The 16,274-nt window shown below is 36.6% G+C and overlaps 1 protein-coding gene across 3 annotated transcripts in view; it reads right to left on the bottom strand.

The window, feature by feature from the left end:
* The window catches only part of MAGED1 (MAGE family member D1), a 59,466-nt gene that overhangs the window by 14,957 nt on the left and 28,235 nt on the right, over nt 1-16,274 (bottom strand). The window contains exon 1 of one of the 3 annotated variants that reach the window (XM_045068349.1): nt 1,767-1,913. The exons of the other annotated variants lie outside the window; for them this stretch is intronic. Coding sequence (XP_044924284.1) covers nt 1,767-1,908 — 142 coding nt within the window. The 5' untranslated portion in view covers nt 1,909-1,913. Of the gene's footprint in view, nt 1-1,766; nt 1,914-16,274 lie in introns of those variants that run through there. 3 annotated transcript variants of the gene reach the window in all.

Below are 16,274 nucleotides of genomic sequence, written 5' to 3'. Positions count from 1 at the left end.
AGGGACCTGGGTACCTAATTACACAGTAAATGTGTTATCATTTTTAGTGCTGGGTGGTGATAAAAACCCCACTTGTCCACTACACCTTCCTTTGACATGACTTCATTGGTTAGAGGGAGATGCATCTCATTATCATCTTTAGGGATGGAGATCCAGGCTCCCCACATGCCTTCTGACATTGTGGGGACTGGGCTATTCCCACTCCCCATTTGCCCTTCCCTGACACTCTGTCAGGAGATTAACGACCTCATTACAGCCTGTCAAGGGTGGAAGTGCAGGGTCTCTAGCTAGCTTTTTCCGGTAGGTGTAGGGCCACAGTCTCTCCTCTGGCATTTAGCTAGACTAGGGCAGTTATTGTCTAAAAAATAAATTTGTCTTGAAATGCTGTCTTTGTCTTTTAGATATGGAAAGAACAGAGTTATGTTGGGGCTTTTTATTTTTTGGTCTATGTCCTTTGGTGTTTCCAGTTTGTAAGCTTCTCCAGCATCTGGTCTGGGATATATAAGGCTAAAAGACAACCCAGGGAACTCACCACCATGTCATTCCTTGGGATCCAAGTTCTCTAGAAGGTGTGTCATCTTATCTCTAACTTTCAAGGTCTTCTCACGTTTGGTTTATATACAGTGCCCAGGGATCAAAAGGGAAGTGTATTACACCATTTACCTCTTCCTGCTGGAAGCAGAAATCCTCAATTCTGATGCTTTTTAAAAATGTAAAACTATTGGAATTTCTAATGTATGGCCATATTATAAGAAAAATAATTTGATCTCTTATAATATATACAGCACTTATTTTGTTGTTTTAGATGATTTACTAAAACATCAAGAACAATTTTGGGTAATAATCTCAATAAGTAACATCCTTTTCTTTTTCCTGAAATGACTTTACCATTTTACCACTTAGAATGTTTGTTGCTTTTTTACAAGTAGTTTTAAAAACCGTATTTAGTAGTTTCTCTCCTATTTTACTTATTCATAATATTCCCTATGCCTTATTCACAAATCTAATCCACCACCTATTCCTGCTGAGTCTACAATTTTAAGTACATCTTAACTGCATTCTATTCTATCATCTTACTGTTAGAAGGGAGCATGAAGAGGGAGAAATGGAGAAAGAAAAATTGAAAAGGTGGAAAAGATGAATAGGTAGAAGAAGGAAAGAAGAAAGAAGAAACAGGGATCAGAGAACGAATGAATGAAAATAGTTGCCTCTCTCTGAGGGCATCATATACCACTCATATACATGGGAAATATTCTGCTGCTCCAATCATATGATGGGGCCTGTTCATCTCTGTGAGGCTGTCTTTGCTAATATATTTTTATACTTATGTGATATACCCTGAGCTGAGAAAACTATGTGAGGAGGCCTAAAGCTCAAAATCCCTATAGGCTCCACAAAACCATTTCTATTTTATAGTCTTCAGCTCTCTTAGCCTAACCTGGAAGTGAGGCACAAGGTCACATTGCTAGAGGATCTCACAAACCATTCTGGGGCTTCTTCCCATCCCTGAAATACAGGGCCTAAGTTTCTCATTTTCAGATACCCACAACATCTAATCTTTGCTTCTTGTTTGCTTTTCTTCTCAACACAATCAATGTGAAGCTGGAGGTACAGACTTGAAAAGAAGTGCTAAAAACAAAAGGCTAAACAAACAAAAAATCAGTGACTTTTCTTGGACTCGACAGAGAAATGAGGTTTAAAACAAACCACCATCCTGAAATCTTGAAGAACAGGCAAATCCAGAATCACAAATGATATATACTTACCCAAAACTGAAGCCACTAAAGCTATAAACTTGTAGGAACACTTAACTGATAATTTTGACAAGTTGCTGGAGGCTGAGTGTGGACTACAGTGAAAGTGAGAAACTCCCAGGAGTGGTAGTCTTGGGGGGAGGCACACTTTCATGGGCTTTACTTCCAGGAATCTCACCAGGTTCTCAGAGTGCAGATCCAAGAAAGATACCCTTGTAGCCCTGGCAGGAAGAGGGGAAGAGTCCTTGTGAATATCCTAATGAAATATGCCCAGAACCTTCTCCACAACAAAAGCCTGCTCTTCAGGAGGAAAGACTACCAGAGCCTTGTTCCAGAACCATGGTGGAAGGACATCCTGCTCACTCCTACTCCCTCTAGTTTTCCTATCTCACCTAAGGCAGGGACACAGAGAAGGGGACTACACAAGAAGAAATACATGCAAAGGTCACAGGTGCACTAAAACTCTGACATTTAACTGGAATATTGCAAAAGACTCCCTTTTCTCCCATACCATACCACCCCAGCAGCAGGGCTCCAATATATTAACAATGGGTTATAAAGGAATGAATTGCAAGACAGACTAAGGAAGAGAACTTAAGGAAGCCCAAAGTCAAAAGAGGAAACAAAATCTGGGATGCTAGAAGAATATGGAGCCTCTGACATCTAATACTAAAGGAAACTTTAAACAAAGCCTATCCCTGACAAGATTAACACATATCTTCACACAAGAGACCAATCTATCTCACTTCCTATTACCTAATACATCATGTCCAGCTTTCAAAAAAAGTTAGAAGGCACACTAAAAAGCAAAAAGAAAAAGTCTGAAGAGACAAAGGAAGCATAAGACTCAAATAAGAAAGAGTGTTGGACTCATCAAACAAGGAATTCAGCACACTGTAATTAATACATTAAAGGATCTAATGAAAAAAGCCAACAAAACGCAAAGAATAGATGGGGTAAAGTAAGCAGAATGATGGAAATTCTAAGAAAAAGATCAAAAGGAAATGCTAGAAAAAAATCATAACAACTGAAGAATGCCTTTGGTGGGTTCATCAGTAGACTGGACACAGCTGAGGAAAACTAGAAGGTAGATTAAGAGACAGCAAACTGAAAAGTAAATAGGAAAAATAATTTTAAAAAACCCAGAACACTGGGATGCCTGGGTGGCTCAGTCGGTTAAGCCGCTGCCTTTGACTCAGGTCATGATCCCAGGGTTCTGGGATTGAGTCCTGCATCAGGCTCCTTGCTCAGCAGGGAGCCTGCTTCTCTCTCTGCCTCTGCCTGCCACTCTGCCACTTGTGCTCTCTCTCTCTGACAAATAAAAATAAATAAATAAATAAAAGCTTTTTAAAAAACCCAAAACATTTAAGAACTGTGGGACAATTTCAAAAGATGAAATACATGCATTACCGGAACACAGAGAGAGAATGAAGCGAAGAAATATTGCAAATAATAATGGCTAAGAATTTTCCAAACTTAATGAAGACAACAAATCACAGATCCAGAAAGCTTAAAGAACATCAAACGGGGAAATACTAAAAGATTTACACTGAGGCACATACTTTTCAAACTGTAGAAGACCAAAGACAAAGAGAAAATCCTGAAAGAAGCTAGAAGAAAAAAGTATCTTACTTATAATGGAATATGGATAAGAACTACTGAAAGCTTCTCATCAGAAACCACACAAGCAAGTAGAGTGTGGAGGAAAATATTTAAAACATTAAAGAAAAAACCCACTGACCTATATTTCTGTATCTAGCAAAGTATCCTTTAAAAGTGAAGGAGAGGGGCGCCTGGGTGGCTCAGAGGGTTAAGCCTCTGCCTTCAGCTCAGGTCATGGTCTCAGGGTCCTGGGATGAAGCCCCCGCATTGGGCTCTCTGCTCAGCAAGGAGCCTGTTTCCCACCCACCCCCGCCTGCCTCTCTGCCTACTTGTGATTTCTCTCTGTGTGTCAAATAAATAAAATCTTTAAAAAAAATAAAAGTGAAGAAGAAATACTTTCTCAGACAAACAAAAACTGAAGGAATTCATCACCAGTAGTTCTATCCTATAAGAACATGTTAAAAGATTTTCTTGGAGAAGGAAAACAATATAGGGCAGAAACTTGGAACTACATAAAGACAGGAGCATTGGAGAAGGAATAAATGAAGTTTTCCTTTAAAGGGGAAATCAAAACTGCAATTATAGATATTTTGGGATGCTTTAATCAAAGGAAATTTATGGAAAACATTTCTCCATTATTGTGTGCAATACATAAGAGAAACATTTCAAACATAAACATATATCCAGGATAAAAATAAAAGGATGGAATAAGTTATGGCACACAATAAACAAATGATATATTAATATCAGACATAGTACTTTAAGGTAAAATATTATTTTAGATGAAAAGTTCACTGTATAATATAAAAATCATAATTTAACAGATATGCAAGAAGAAATAAAACCAAAATCGTAGTGGAGTGAATGATAGAATAAGCATATGAAATAATGGGTCCATTTTGAAACTTCTACATAGATGCTATACATTGAGACCCAAACATAAAATATTAGTATGCTTCCTACTGGATATGTACCCCCAAAATACAAAAACACTAATTCAAAGAGATATATGCATCCCTATGCTTATTACAACAGTATTTACAGAAGTCAAATTATGGAAGCAGCCCAGGTGCCCCTTGATAGAGGAATGGATAAAGAAGATGTGGTGTATATATACAATGGAATATTATTCACCCATAACAAGAATGAATGGAGCTAAAGAGAATAAGGCTAAGTAAAGTCAGTCAGAGGAAGGTTAATACCCTATGAATTCACTCCTATGTGTAATTTAAGAAACAAACCCAACAAGTAAAGGGAAAAGAGAGAGAGAGAAAAACAAACCAAGAAACAGACTCAACTACAGAGAGCAAACTGATGGTTACCAGAGAGGAGGTGGGTGGGGGGAATGGGTGAAATAGATGATGAGGATTAAAGAACACAAGCATCACGATGAGCACCGAGTAATGAATAGAATTGTTGAATCATTATATTGTATATCTGAAACTAATATTATACTGTATGCTAACTATACTGGGAATTAAAAAAGTAAGAAATAAAAAAAATTATAGTGCCTCAAAATGAGCACTATAGAATTCTTAAAATCCAGTTAGACTTGCAGAATTTTGAGATACTTTATGGAGTTTTTGATGCCAATTTTCAGCATGAGAGCGGCAAAATGACATTTCAAATGATCTTGGAATAAACTTAAATAGGTTGCATCTTCCTTCACACTGACCAATTCCCTATTCCCTTCCAATTAATTCCTCACTCCCATCTCCACAGCAATTAATATTCTATTAATAAGGAGAAGATTATCAGAAGAGACAAGAGTAACCCTGCAAGGAGAACCTCATGCAGTCTGAGGGTGTTTGTTTGATATCTCATCAGATTATCTTACCATATGGGCTTTTGGTATCTTGTGGCTTAGAGACCCTCTGTCATTTGGACTGGAAAATTCACAAGTGTATCTGAATGTTCTTAGATACCTGGGATAAGATTTAGCTCCAAAGGTGTCCTCAATGTTCACCATCAGTATAAAACTTATAAACCTCCTAATTTGAGAATCATGAAGCATTAACAACTGTAATGGATACAGAGCTGAAGTTAAGTCATCACATACTTCAGCTTATGGCATGTTCTGGTTTCATTTTATAAAACAAGGATCATGTGAAAAACACTAGAAAAATGGTCCATAACAACTCCATTATCACACCCCCCCATGCACAATGATAATATACTGCATCTGCAAATGTTTTAGAACATAATGTTACTTAACAATTATTCTGATATTATAACATTTTCCAAGATATTAAAAAGCCTTTGTAAACTTCTTTATAATTATATACTATCCCATTATATAAATGTACCTACTCAACTAATTAACAAAGGGAGTTTTTCCATTTATTTTTGTCCATTAGATTATCATTGAGGTGATTTTTCCACACAAAGCTCTCTGTATATGTCCAATTATTTCCTTAGGGTATATTATTAGAAATGGAATTACTAGGTCAAAGAGGCATGAACTATTTTAAGGCTGTTATTCAATATCCAAATGCTTTCCAGAAAGTTTTATCAACACTAGCAATGTAGAAGTCCTCATGTGCCCTTGATCATATTCAGTATTTGCTTTAAAAATATCTTTTCTGGTTTGATAGACAAAATATTTAATTGATTTACATTGTATTTATGATTAATGAAGACAGCACTTAATTAAATAAATTAAATTAATTAAATAGTTAATACATAATTAACTAAATAATTGAGAACACACTTTTCAGTGTTTTTTAGTCACTTAATTAAGTCATTTAATTTTGTTTCTAATTTCTTGATCTAGGAAAACACGCAAATTATTACTTTCTTTTCTACCATTATTTCCTCCATTAAAAAAAAATGCTATGGGTGTCCTTACCCATTCAAAAGCCAAGTAAATACTCATTTTTTAAAAAGATTTTATTTATTTATTTGACAGACAGAGAACACAAGTAGGCAGAGAGGCAGGCAGAAAGAGAGGGAGAGAGAGAAGCAGGCTCTGCACTGAGCAGAGAGCCCGATGTGGGGCTCAATCCCAGGACCCTGGGATCATGACCTGAGCCAAAGGCAGAGGCTTTAACCCACTAAGCCACCCAGGCGCCCCGTAAATACTCATTTTTAAGGAAAGTAATTCAGAAATGCATACTTAGGCACCTAAAATAATTCATACCTTCTTAGTAATTTATTTATTAAGACTTTGTTCTTAGGGAGAAATTATACAAATTAAATTATTCTGATGTTTAAACAATGACAGAAGCCTAGTTTTATTACAGCATGAAGAAAACATAATACCAATTTAGCAGGCTATTGAATGTGACTTTTAAAGTTGCCTCAGAATTTTAGTTAAAGCCACATAGCTTAAAAAAAAAAGATACCAAGTATCTCCCTATTCTAAAGGGAGCCACCAAGGAGTTCTGAACACATTCCTACAGGACTTACACAGAATAGCAGAGTAGTCACCCTACTAATACTTATTCTATTCCTTCACTGACCAAATGTACTTAGAGACTAGAAAAATTCAGTGTTGTAAGTCTTGCTTTGGGAAAGAGTATTTTCCCTCCTTTGTCAAAGCCATGGGAGCAGCAATCCAAAGAATCACTTATAGAGACCGGGGAGCCTGCATGGGATAAGAACAGAGGGACGTATTTTATCACACTTTAGATATTTAATAGTTTCTCCCTAGATTCAAATTTCTGATGACTACTCAGGTTTGTCACTCCTAAAGGCTTTTCTACATTGACTACATTCCTATAGCTTTACTTCACTATGTATTCAACTATATCGAACTAACATTTGAACTCTGGCTGAAAGACCCATGATCAATCACTACATTCATAGGGTTTATCTCTACTGATGAATTTTCTGATGTTAACAAAATCTGAAGCCCGGCTAAAAGCTCTTTAATGTGCTTTATACATGTTTTCTCACTATCATAACTTTTTTGGTGACCTATAATGTCTGAAATTGAAATTGGATAAAGAAAGCAAAGATCCTATGACCCACACCATGGGCTGCCTGCCCTATGTATGGGTTCATCCTCATGAACAACAGTGTCTGAGATTAGAGCACAATTATTCTAAAATTTACTGTAGTCTTGTTTCCAATCCTGCATCTATCCCAAGCCTTAAACATCTATCCTTTGAAGGGAAGTAAATCTGCCTCTTTAACGTGACTTTATACTCCTAAATTTCTTAAGTTTGAAGTCATGAAGATATACTCTTAGAATATGTGGTCATATTCTCTGTGATCTAAAGATCTTCTTTAAACCCCTGATTCTGAATATGTTTCTTGTTTTGTTCAGACTCTTCCTTCTCACCTTGATAATAAAAATTTTAGAAGTACAACTGTCACTTATATCTGAAACTTGGCAGTACTGAGGAAACAAGCTCAAAGAAGAGAAAAGGAAGAAGCAAAGGAAGAGAAAAAGGAAAAGGAAAAGGAAAGGACTGTCTAACAAGTCTCCACCATACAGCTTCCTATAAGGCAAGTCAGGGACTGGATTTACCCTCCAACCTGGCAGAAACACTAAAAAAGGTGGGGGGGGGGACAAACATATGAAATCATTATTTCTAAGACATCAGACATCAGGCAGTGAAAAAATAGTGATCCCTGAGAGATGGTCATGGTGGCAGCGATGGGGAATGAGGTGAGCTTCTACAATCTGGAATAGTTTCTATTTCATGGTGCAATGAAGGAGAATGCAGTTGGAGCCCAGAGGATTTCCTTCGCTGAGTTAACAGAGATGAGATCAGAAAGAACAAGGTGATTAGAGTTCAGAGAACAAGAATACCAAAAAGTAGAGAGCTGCACTTAAGGAGAATTCTGAAGAATTTTGGAAGATTGTCATAAACTATCCAGTAGAATATTGATCAGTTAATGCATGTAAGTAAATTACACAAAGTGGGGGAAAGAACCACCTGAAAAGATTAGAGGGTACAAATGTCAAAAGCTCACACAGGTTTGGGGATAATGCCTGTTCCCACCTATTACTACCATCCAGAGCAGAAAAACTCATAATTCATGAGGCATGGAGTGTTCAGATGGGCCTCACTTCACTAGTCTGGGATAATTAGCTTTATGCAAAACACTGCTGTTGTCCTGCCTAAAATCTTAAAAGCAAAACTCAAGAAAGATTTAACTCCTTCGAAATAACTGCATCCCATAAAAACCTAAAGAATTATACAAAATATCGAGCACCAACAGGCAAAAAATTTACCCAAATTTCACAAAAATGTAAATTTCAAAGGTGAAGTTCATAATGCCTAGCATTCAAAAAACAAACAAAAAACAAAACCAGACATGCAAGGAAGCAGAAAAATGTGAGGGCAAAAGAAATCAATCAATCCAAATTGACCCACAACTTACAAAGATGTTATATTTAGCAGACAAGCTAATTTTAAAAGTTACTATAATTGGGGTGTCTGTGTGGTTCAGCTGGTTTAAGCATCTGACTCTTGATTTTAGTTCAGGTCATGATCTCAGGGTGGTGAGAATGAGCCCCACCTCAGGCTCCAATACCTGCTTAAGATACTCTCTTCTCCCTCTGCCCCTCCCTCCACTCCCATGAGAGTTCTCTGTCTCTCTCTCTCTAAAAAAAGTACTATAACTATGTTCCTTATGTGCAAAAAGCTAGAAAAAGTCATGTTAAGTAGAGAAATGAGACATTTTTTAATAAGGTACAAGTCGTGTCTAGTAATAAAAACCATAATATTTGAAATGAAATATTCACTGGATGGAATTAGTGAATAGATTAGTGAACTTGAAGACACAAAAGAAACAAATATTCTAAACGAAATAAAAATAAAATACATTTGAAAAATAAAAAGAGCATAGGAGTGCCTTTGTTCATGCTATTTCCTCTTCTGGGAACACTCTTCCCCCATCCCAACCATCCATCCATCCTTCAATCAATTAATTCTGAATCTGCCTTCTGCTCTTAATTCAATTGTCACTTCCATCCTTCGTTGGTCTTCCAGAGTAGGTCAAACCCTCTTTAAATCTATTCGCAGAACCATGCACTTAGCTTCCACAACACTTATTACAGTGTCAACCTCACAAATATTTGGGTCTGTGATTAATGTCTGTCTTTAATTGCAAGACAGTAAGCACCATGAGGGCAGAGAAAACATGTCTGTTTTTATCTCCAGAATCTCAAACTATGCCAGTCTTATAGTGCCCCTTATATATGGAATCCTACCTGTTATCTTTTACCTCTGGGATTTTTTTTTCTTTTTACATTGCACACCTTATTTATTTATTTATTTATTTATTTATTAACATATAATGTATTATGTACTTCAGGGGTACAGGTACCCTCTCTTCCATATCCACAACCATTCTCCTTTTCTCTTAGCTATATCCTACCTAACATCCCTTCTTTCTTACTAAATAAACCTTGACTTTTATTATAGGTGACAACATTCTTAGCTGTAAACTTACATTTCCCAGACACCCTTGTAGATAGTGGTGGCCATGTGTCAGTTCTGTCCTCTGGATGTAAGTGGAAATTGTTGGGTAAGATTTTTGGGAAAGTGCTGTATAAAGCAAACTGATTCTACTGACAAGGTATTTTGTCCTCTCCTTTTCCTTATCTTCCTACCTGAAGCAGACATGATGAATAAAATTGTATAGGGCATCCTGCAACCATGAGGCACCTGAAAGAAGGGAGCCGCATGCTAACAGTAATGAAACAAAAAATATATATATGTCTGGGGTCTGAGACACTGAAGAAATCATGGGGGACTTCAACCCACTAAATTTTAGATAAAGATATCTCCTAATCATTTTTCAACAACTCATTTTCACTGAAGAAGGCATAGGGGACTTCACACTGAAGAAATCCTGGGGGACTTCAACCCACTGGATTTTAGATAAATAACGATATCTCCTAATCATTTTAAACAACTCATTTTCAGATTTGTCACCCACATACTTTTCCCACTCCTCAATGACATTCGAAACTGCAATTTTCCCATCATATGCTTTATTCAACAACCTCACTCAGACATTCGTGATATCCACACTCCAAATTATCATAACACTTTCTACTCCCCCTTATCACAAATACTCACCATGTCTCTCTGCTCCTAAAAGTGGATATACTTCTCATATCCCCCGGCATTCCATATACATCCAAACACTAACCCTATCACTTCTACTACGAATCTATCTTCTACTATAGCTTAAACTTTCCTCATTCCACCTACTGTCTACTTCCTCCTATGATTACTTGAAATACCCATCCACATTTTTACACATAATAATACCACTGTTTCATTGTGTCCTTTACCATTATCTCTCCCTCCTCACTTTCTCACATAACCACACACACACACACACACACACACACACTTCTCATCTTCCACAGTATGACATACATCATGTCCGTAACTACCATTATCACATATATTCTGATCTTGTCCTATCACTATCATTCGCACTGAACCTCCTTCATTTTCAGTGATTTCAGACAATTCTCCCCCATTATTCACTGTCCCCAATGTCATGATTATCACATACCTTGCTTGTTCATATCACTCCCACTATCCTACTGTCACTCATTACTCTCCCCACCTCTGCATCAAACACGTGGCCCAGATCATCCAATTTTACACATGGTGCCCATCCCCTGAAATCCCATTTTCTTTTTTCCCTTCCCTTCTCTTCTCCGCACCCATACCCACACACTTTCCCAATATGAAGATATTACATGCACCCAGGTAATACAGAGAAATTTCTCACCTGAAGCTTCATTTCAAAGCTCTAGTAAGTAGAGACACATACCATGCTCAGAAGGTATAAAGGTATACTACTTAATGTTCCCATTTGGTAAATAGTTGTGAATGGATTCCTTTTGGTACATTTGCCTTTAAGAAGCATTTCTTCATATTTTAGTACAGCATTTAGATGAGGTTTTTAAATACTTCACTGATGTGTCCATTTTTAATTATGATCTATGCAGTTAAGCTCTCTGCACTATACTTAAAGACTTCCCAAAACATCCTAATAGCTTTTCTTGTTACAGCAAAACTGTGATATTTTTGGTCCTGCAGAGACAGACAGCTTCAAGCAAATGGCAGCAATACTGAATATATCACTGAGCTGTGTTAGACGGAACACTTAATCTTTACTTCTCATATTTCCATGTGGAAGGACTTCAAGTAGACTAACACTCTTGCTTTTCTACCCACGGGAGAATGAATGAGTTATAAGACGAGTATGTTTGAAAGACATATCTGTGTGTGCTTGGCTCATGCCCTTGCTCTCTCTCTGCTTTTCTCCCAGGGGTTTGTATGCCTATGGAGAACATGCATTCTGACTAGCTCCTTGCCATTCAATAAGGGGCCTACTTTTGGCCTGGAGTCTCTCGGTTTTTCAGCTGGGGTCCAGCATTAGGAAGTTCACACTAAAACTGCCTTCTCCAACCATCTGTATCAGTAATGAAGAAGATATTTTGATCTCCATCTATCTGATTTCTGAATTTATATTTCAACTGGTCTGAACCTAAGCAGGGAAGACAAAGTGTTATTTATTAGTCTTTTAAAATTACCACACCATTGAAATCATGAAAATTCTTTCCATAGTTTGGCTATTGTGGACATTGCTGCTATAAACATTCGGGTGCACGTGCCCCTTTGGATCACTAGATGTCCATCAACAGATGAATGGATCAAGAAGATGTGGTATATATACACAATGGAATACTATGCAGCCATCAAAAGAAATGAAATCTTGCCATTTGCGACAACATGGATGGAACTAGAGCGTATCATGCTTAGCGAAATAAGTCAAGCAGAGAAAGACAACTATCATATGATCTCCCTGATATGAGGAAGTGGTGATGCAACATGGGGGCTTAAGTGGGTACGAGAAGAATAAATGAAACAAGATGGGATTGGGAGGGAGACAAACCATAAGTGACTCTTAATCTCACAAAACAAACTGAGGGTTGCTGGGGGGAGGGGGTTATGGAGAAGGGGGTGGGATTATGGACATTGGGGAGGGTATGTGCTTTGGTGAGTGCTGTGAAGTATGTAAACCTGGTGATTCACAGACCTGTACCCCTGGGGATAAAAATATATGTTTATAAAAAATTAAAAAAAAAAGTCAAAAGTAGAGAGGGACAGAAAAAAAAAAGAAATCATGAAAATTCTTTACTTGCTTTATTGTTTGAACACAAGCTAAGTTTTTAAGTGAGATTTGATTTTGATTAGAACTTAAGACAAACGCTTGGGAGCAATTAAGAATAGGTCTAAATAAGGAAACTGTATGTCACCACCCCTAAACTCCCAATTTCTCTAGATTAGGGAGTCCAGAATCTGAAGGAGTAGAGTTACCATTATACAGTAAGTACTACTTAAACAGGATAGTGGGGAGTAGACACCAACCAGATTGATCTTCCTTGGCTATACTGTTAAGTCTTAGGATGGCAAAACCAAAAGAGCTCTGTCATGGAATGGGGTGGCAAACCTTTATATGGAATATTAGAAAGGGGTTCGGCCATTCATCCAGATTTACGGAAGCCTTATTAAAGGAAGATCAGTGTGAACCATTCCTTATAGGGTAAAAAACCTTTTAATAAAAAACTAGAATTTAGTCTGATAGAATGCTCTTGTTAAAAACTCTAAAATTTGGATCCAGCAGTCATTTTAGTTCTCATTCTTTTTGCTAGTTAGCTTCATGCCAGCTTTGGAGCCCCTGCATACAAACTTAAATACTGTGTTTGTCTGCTCTCACTGAAAGACCACCATTTCAGAGAACAATTTGTGTCCAAGGTGACTAGGCCCAAATATTGAAATTTTCAGTTCTACCCTGGATCAATCAGTGTTGTGAAGGAATGCCAACTGTTCTCTGGAAATACATCAGTGTAAGGATTAGAATTCATATGTGACCACTTTTGCAGAGGAACACTTTTCATACTTACACATAGTTGGTATTCTAGAGGTACTGACTCAAATGTGCCTTTTCCAATCTACATTGAAGCTAATAACAAACAAAATTATATCTCAGCAGAGAAATAAAACAAAACTGTTGGATAAAATTATGTGAAAACTTGACCAAAGAGTAATAAGTACAACTAAGAAAAGTCAAGCTCAGCACATACTTATCAAAAATTTTCTGGAAGTTCAAAGCTTTAAAATGTTCCAATTAAATAATAAAATGAAAAATGATGGGTCACCAATAAGCTTTGAGTTACCGGACTAGAAATTTATACACAGCACTTTAATAATAATAACAGTTACTATTATTATAAAGTAATAGAGCCAATGAAGTACAAGATACTTAGGAACATACCACGTGAATATGGATGGGTAGATAGGGTAGTTAAAGGAGAAAAGAGACATGGGCAAGAGAGGCCACATTAAATAAATGACAGAAGAAAAAGGGCCCTCTGAACTCCAGACAAGACTGACTTACCTATCCATTCACCCATCCATTTATTAATGTATGCTTCTACAAGTCATTTAATCAATACATTTAATAAGGATCTATTATGTATCTGGCAGTTTTCTAGGGACTTAAGATACATCAGTGAACAAAATAGACAAAAATCCCTGCCTTCATGGAGCTTCCATTTTAAGATCCACTTAAGCATACCCTGATCAAAATTTCTGAATTCAAATAATAAAGAAAATATCCTATAAGCTTACAGATAAAGAAAAAATTACCTACAATAGAAAAAATAAATTAGATAGACATAGGACTTTCGTCCTAACACCAAACTTCATGACATCATTTGCTAATTTTCCCAGAAATGGCTTTATTAAATTTTCAGGGAAGGTGAAGTCAGTCTTCAGCCCAGAACCCGTTTTCAGACTAACAAGGGCAAATCACCCATTCCTCATGCAACAAGATTTGTGCTTGCTTTTCATTTTTTTTTTTCAAAATTAAACAGAATGTTGTTTGCAGTATCACCTGTAACGTACAGGTGAAAAAACTATAAGAAAACCAGGGGGATTATTAATACAATAGCCAGTGTAGTGCTATCTCTAGGTGGAGACAGAAAGGAGTGTGACCAGAAGGGCACATGGGGAGGGTGGGCACTAAGGTACCACCAATGTTCTTACTTGTCCTGGCTAGTGGGTTTACTGATATTACTTTATTTATATTATTTTATATGTAAATAGCAATTCATTTAACAAATAATAAGTGCTTATCATGTATCAGGCATAATTATTACTCAGGCACTGGGGACACAGAAATTAGATAAATCACTGTCCTTATGGAGCTTGCAAATTATAAAAAGAAATAATAAAAATTTCTAGAGCCTAAATATGAACTGAAGGAGTCTACCAAGTGTCCAGCACAACAGATGCCATAGTCACACATCATCACAAAATGTCGGAAATCAGTGATAAAGTGGAAATCCTAAAAGCTTCCAGGAATCAGGAATAGAAATATTCCAGACTGAAGCAGAAGAAAAGGCCCTAGAAAGGGGATTTCCAGAAAAAAAATTTTTCTGGATACTCTGACTTACTTGGGAACACGTAGAAAAAAAATCAGACATGAGAGATCTGATGGAAAGGATAGGAATATATTAAAAAATGGAGGGGAAAAGCAATTATTATCTCTAGAAATGACAAAAAGGTATACAAGAGAAATTTAATCACAATTAACTACTTGTCTTTTTAGTAGTTTGCCCAATGTTAATAAACATCATTAAGCAAAATATATGCTATAACTATATTAAAAGGATGGAGAAGAAAAATGGTAGAGAGTTTAATTTTGATCTACTATAAATGGGCAATCAGCAGCTAATATCTGAAATAATGCAATATACAGGCGTATTTTGTTTTATTGTACTTCACTTTATAAAGCTTCATAGATAGCTACATTTTTAAAAAAAAGATTTTATTTATTTATTTGGGATAGAGATAGCAAGAGCAAGTGAGCGAGAGAGAGAGAGAACGGGGAGAGGGACAGAGGGGCAGAGGGAGAAGGAGAAGCAGGCTCTCCAGTGAGCAGGGAGCCCAACGTGGGGCTCCATCCCTGGACTCTGAGATCATGACCTGAGCCAAAAAAAAAAACACTTAACCAACTGAGCCATCCAGGTGCCCCAGATTGTTGCACCTTTTTTTTTTTTAAACAAATTGAAGATTTGTGGCAGCTCTGCATCGAGCAAATCTATTGGTACCAAATTTCCAACAGCATTTGCTCACTTTGTGTCTCTGTGCTACATTTTGGTAATTCTCACAGTATTTCATATTTTTTTAGTATTATCATATTTGTTATGGTGATCTGTGATCAGTGATTACAACTCACTGAAAGCTCAGATGATATGATGGTCATCATTTTTTAGCAATAAGGTATTTTTCAATTAAGGGCTGTATGTTGCTTTTTTAGACATAATGTCACTGTACACTTAAGGGACTACAGTATAGTGTAAACACAAATTTTATACGCAAAACCAAAAAAAATTCATTTGACTTACTTTATTGCAATATTCACTATTGCAGTTGTCTGGAGCTGAACCCAGAGTATCTCCAAGCTATGCCAGTATAGCCATATTATTTAGCATTATTGAGATAAAAACCAAAAGAAATAGCCAATGTATTTCAAAGCAGGCTACTTCAGGTATTTGAGCCTGGTGGGTGGTAAAGGTGAAGGTAAACAATACTATTTTTTGTTACTATTTGGTTTTTAAGCCATATATAGGTCTTACTATAATAAATAATATATATTATGTTATTATAATATATATAATAAAAATACAAAATAAAATATATTTTAGTTATGACTGGAGCCATTTAATTATAAAGGAAAGAGATGTGATGAGACCTGGGAATTGCTGAAATTAATATGGCCAACAGAATAGATCAAAAGATAGGGTACATGTAAATGTAGAAACTGAGGGGCCCCCAATGTTTGCTTTTTATTCTTTTGCAACTCTTTCATAAGGAGGTGCTCCAAATTGCTCTTAAATTGTTAAAGAGGAGTTTTACACTTGAG

The sequence above is a fragment of the Mustela putorius genome, unplaced genomic scaffold (assembly GCF_011764305.1).
Source record: "Mustela putorius furo isolate JIRA1106 unplaced genomic scaffold, ASM1176430v1.1 tig00003902_pilon_pilon_pilon, whole genome shotgun sequence".
Classification (NCBI taxonomy): Eukaryota; Metazoa; Chordata; class Mammalia; order Carnivora; family Mustelidae; genus Mustela; species Mustela putorius.
The sequence above is the reverse complement of the archived record's forward strand: the minus strand, read 5'-3'. Positions and strand labels throughout refer to the sequence as shown.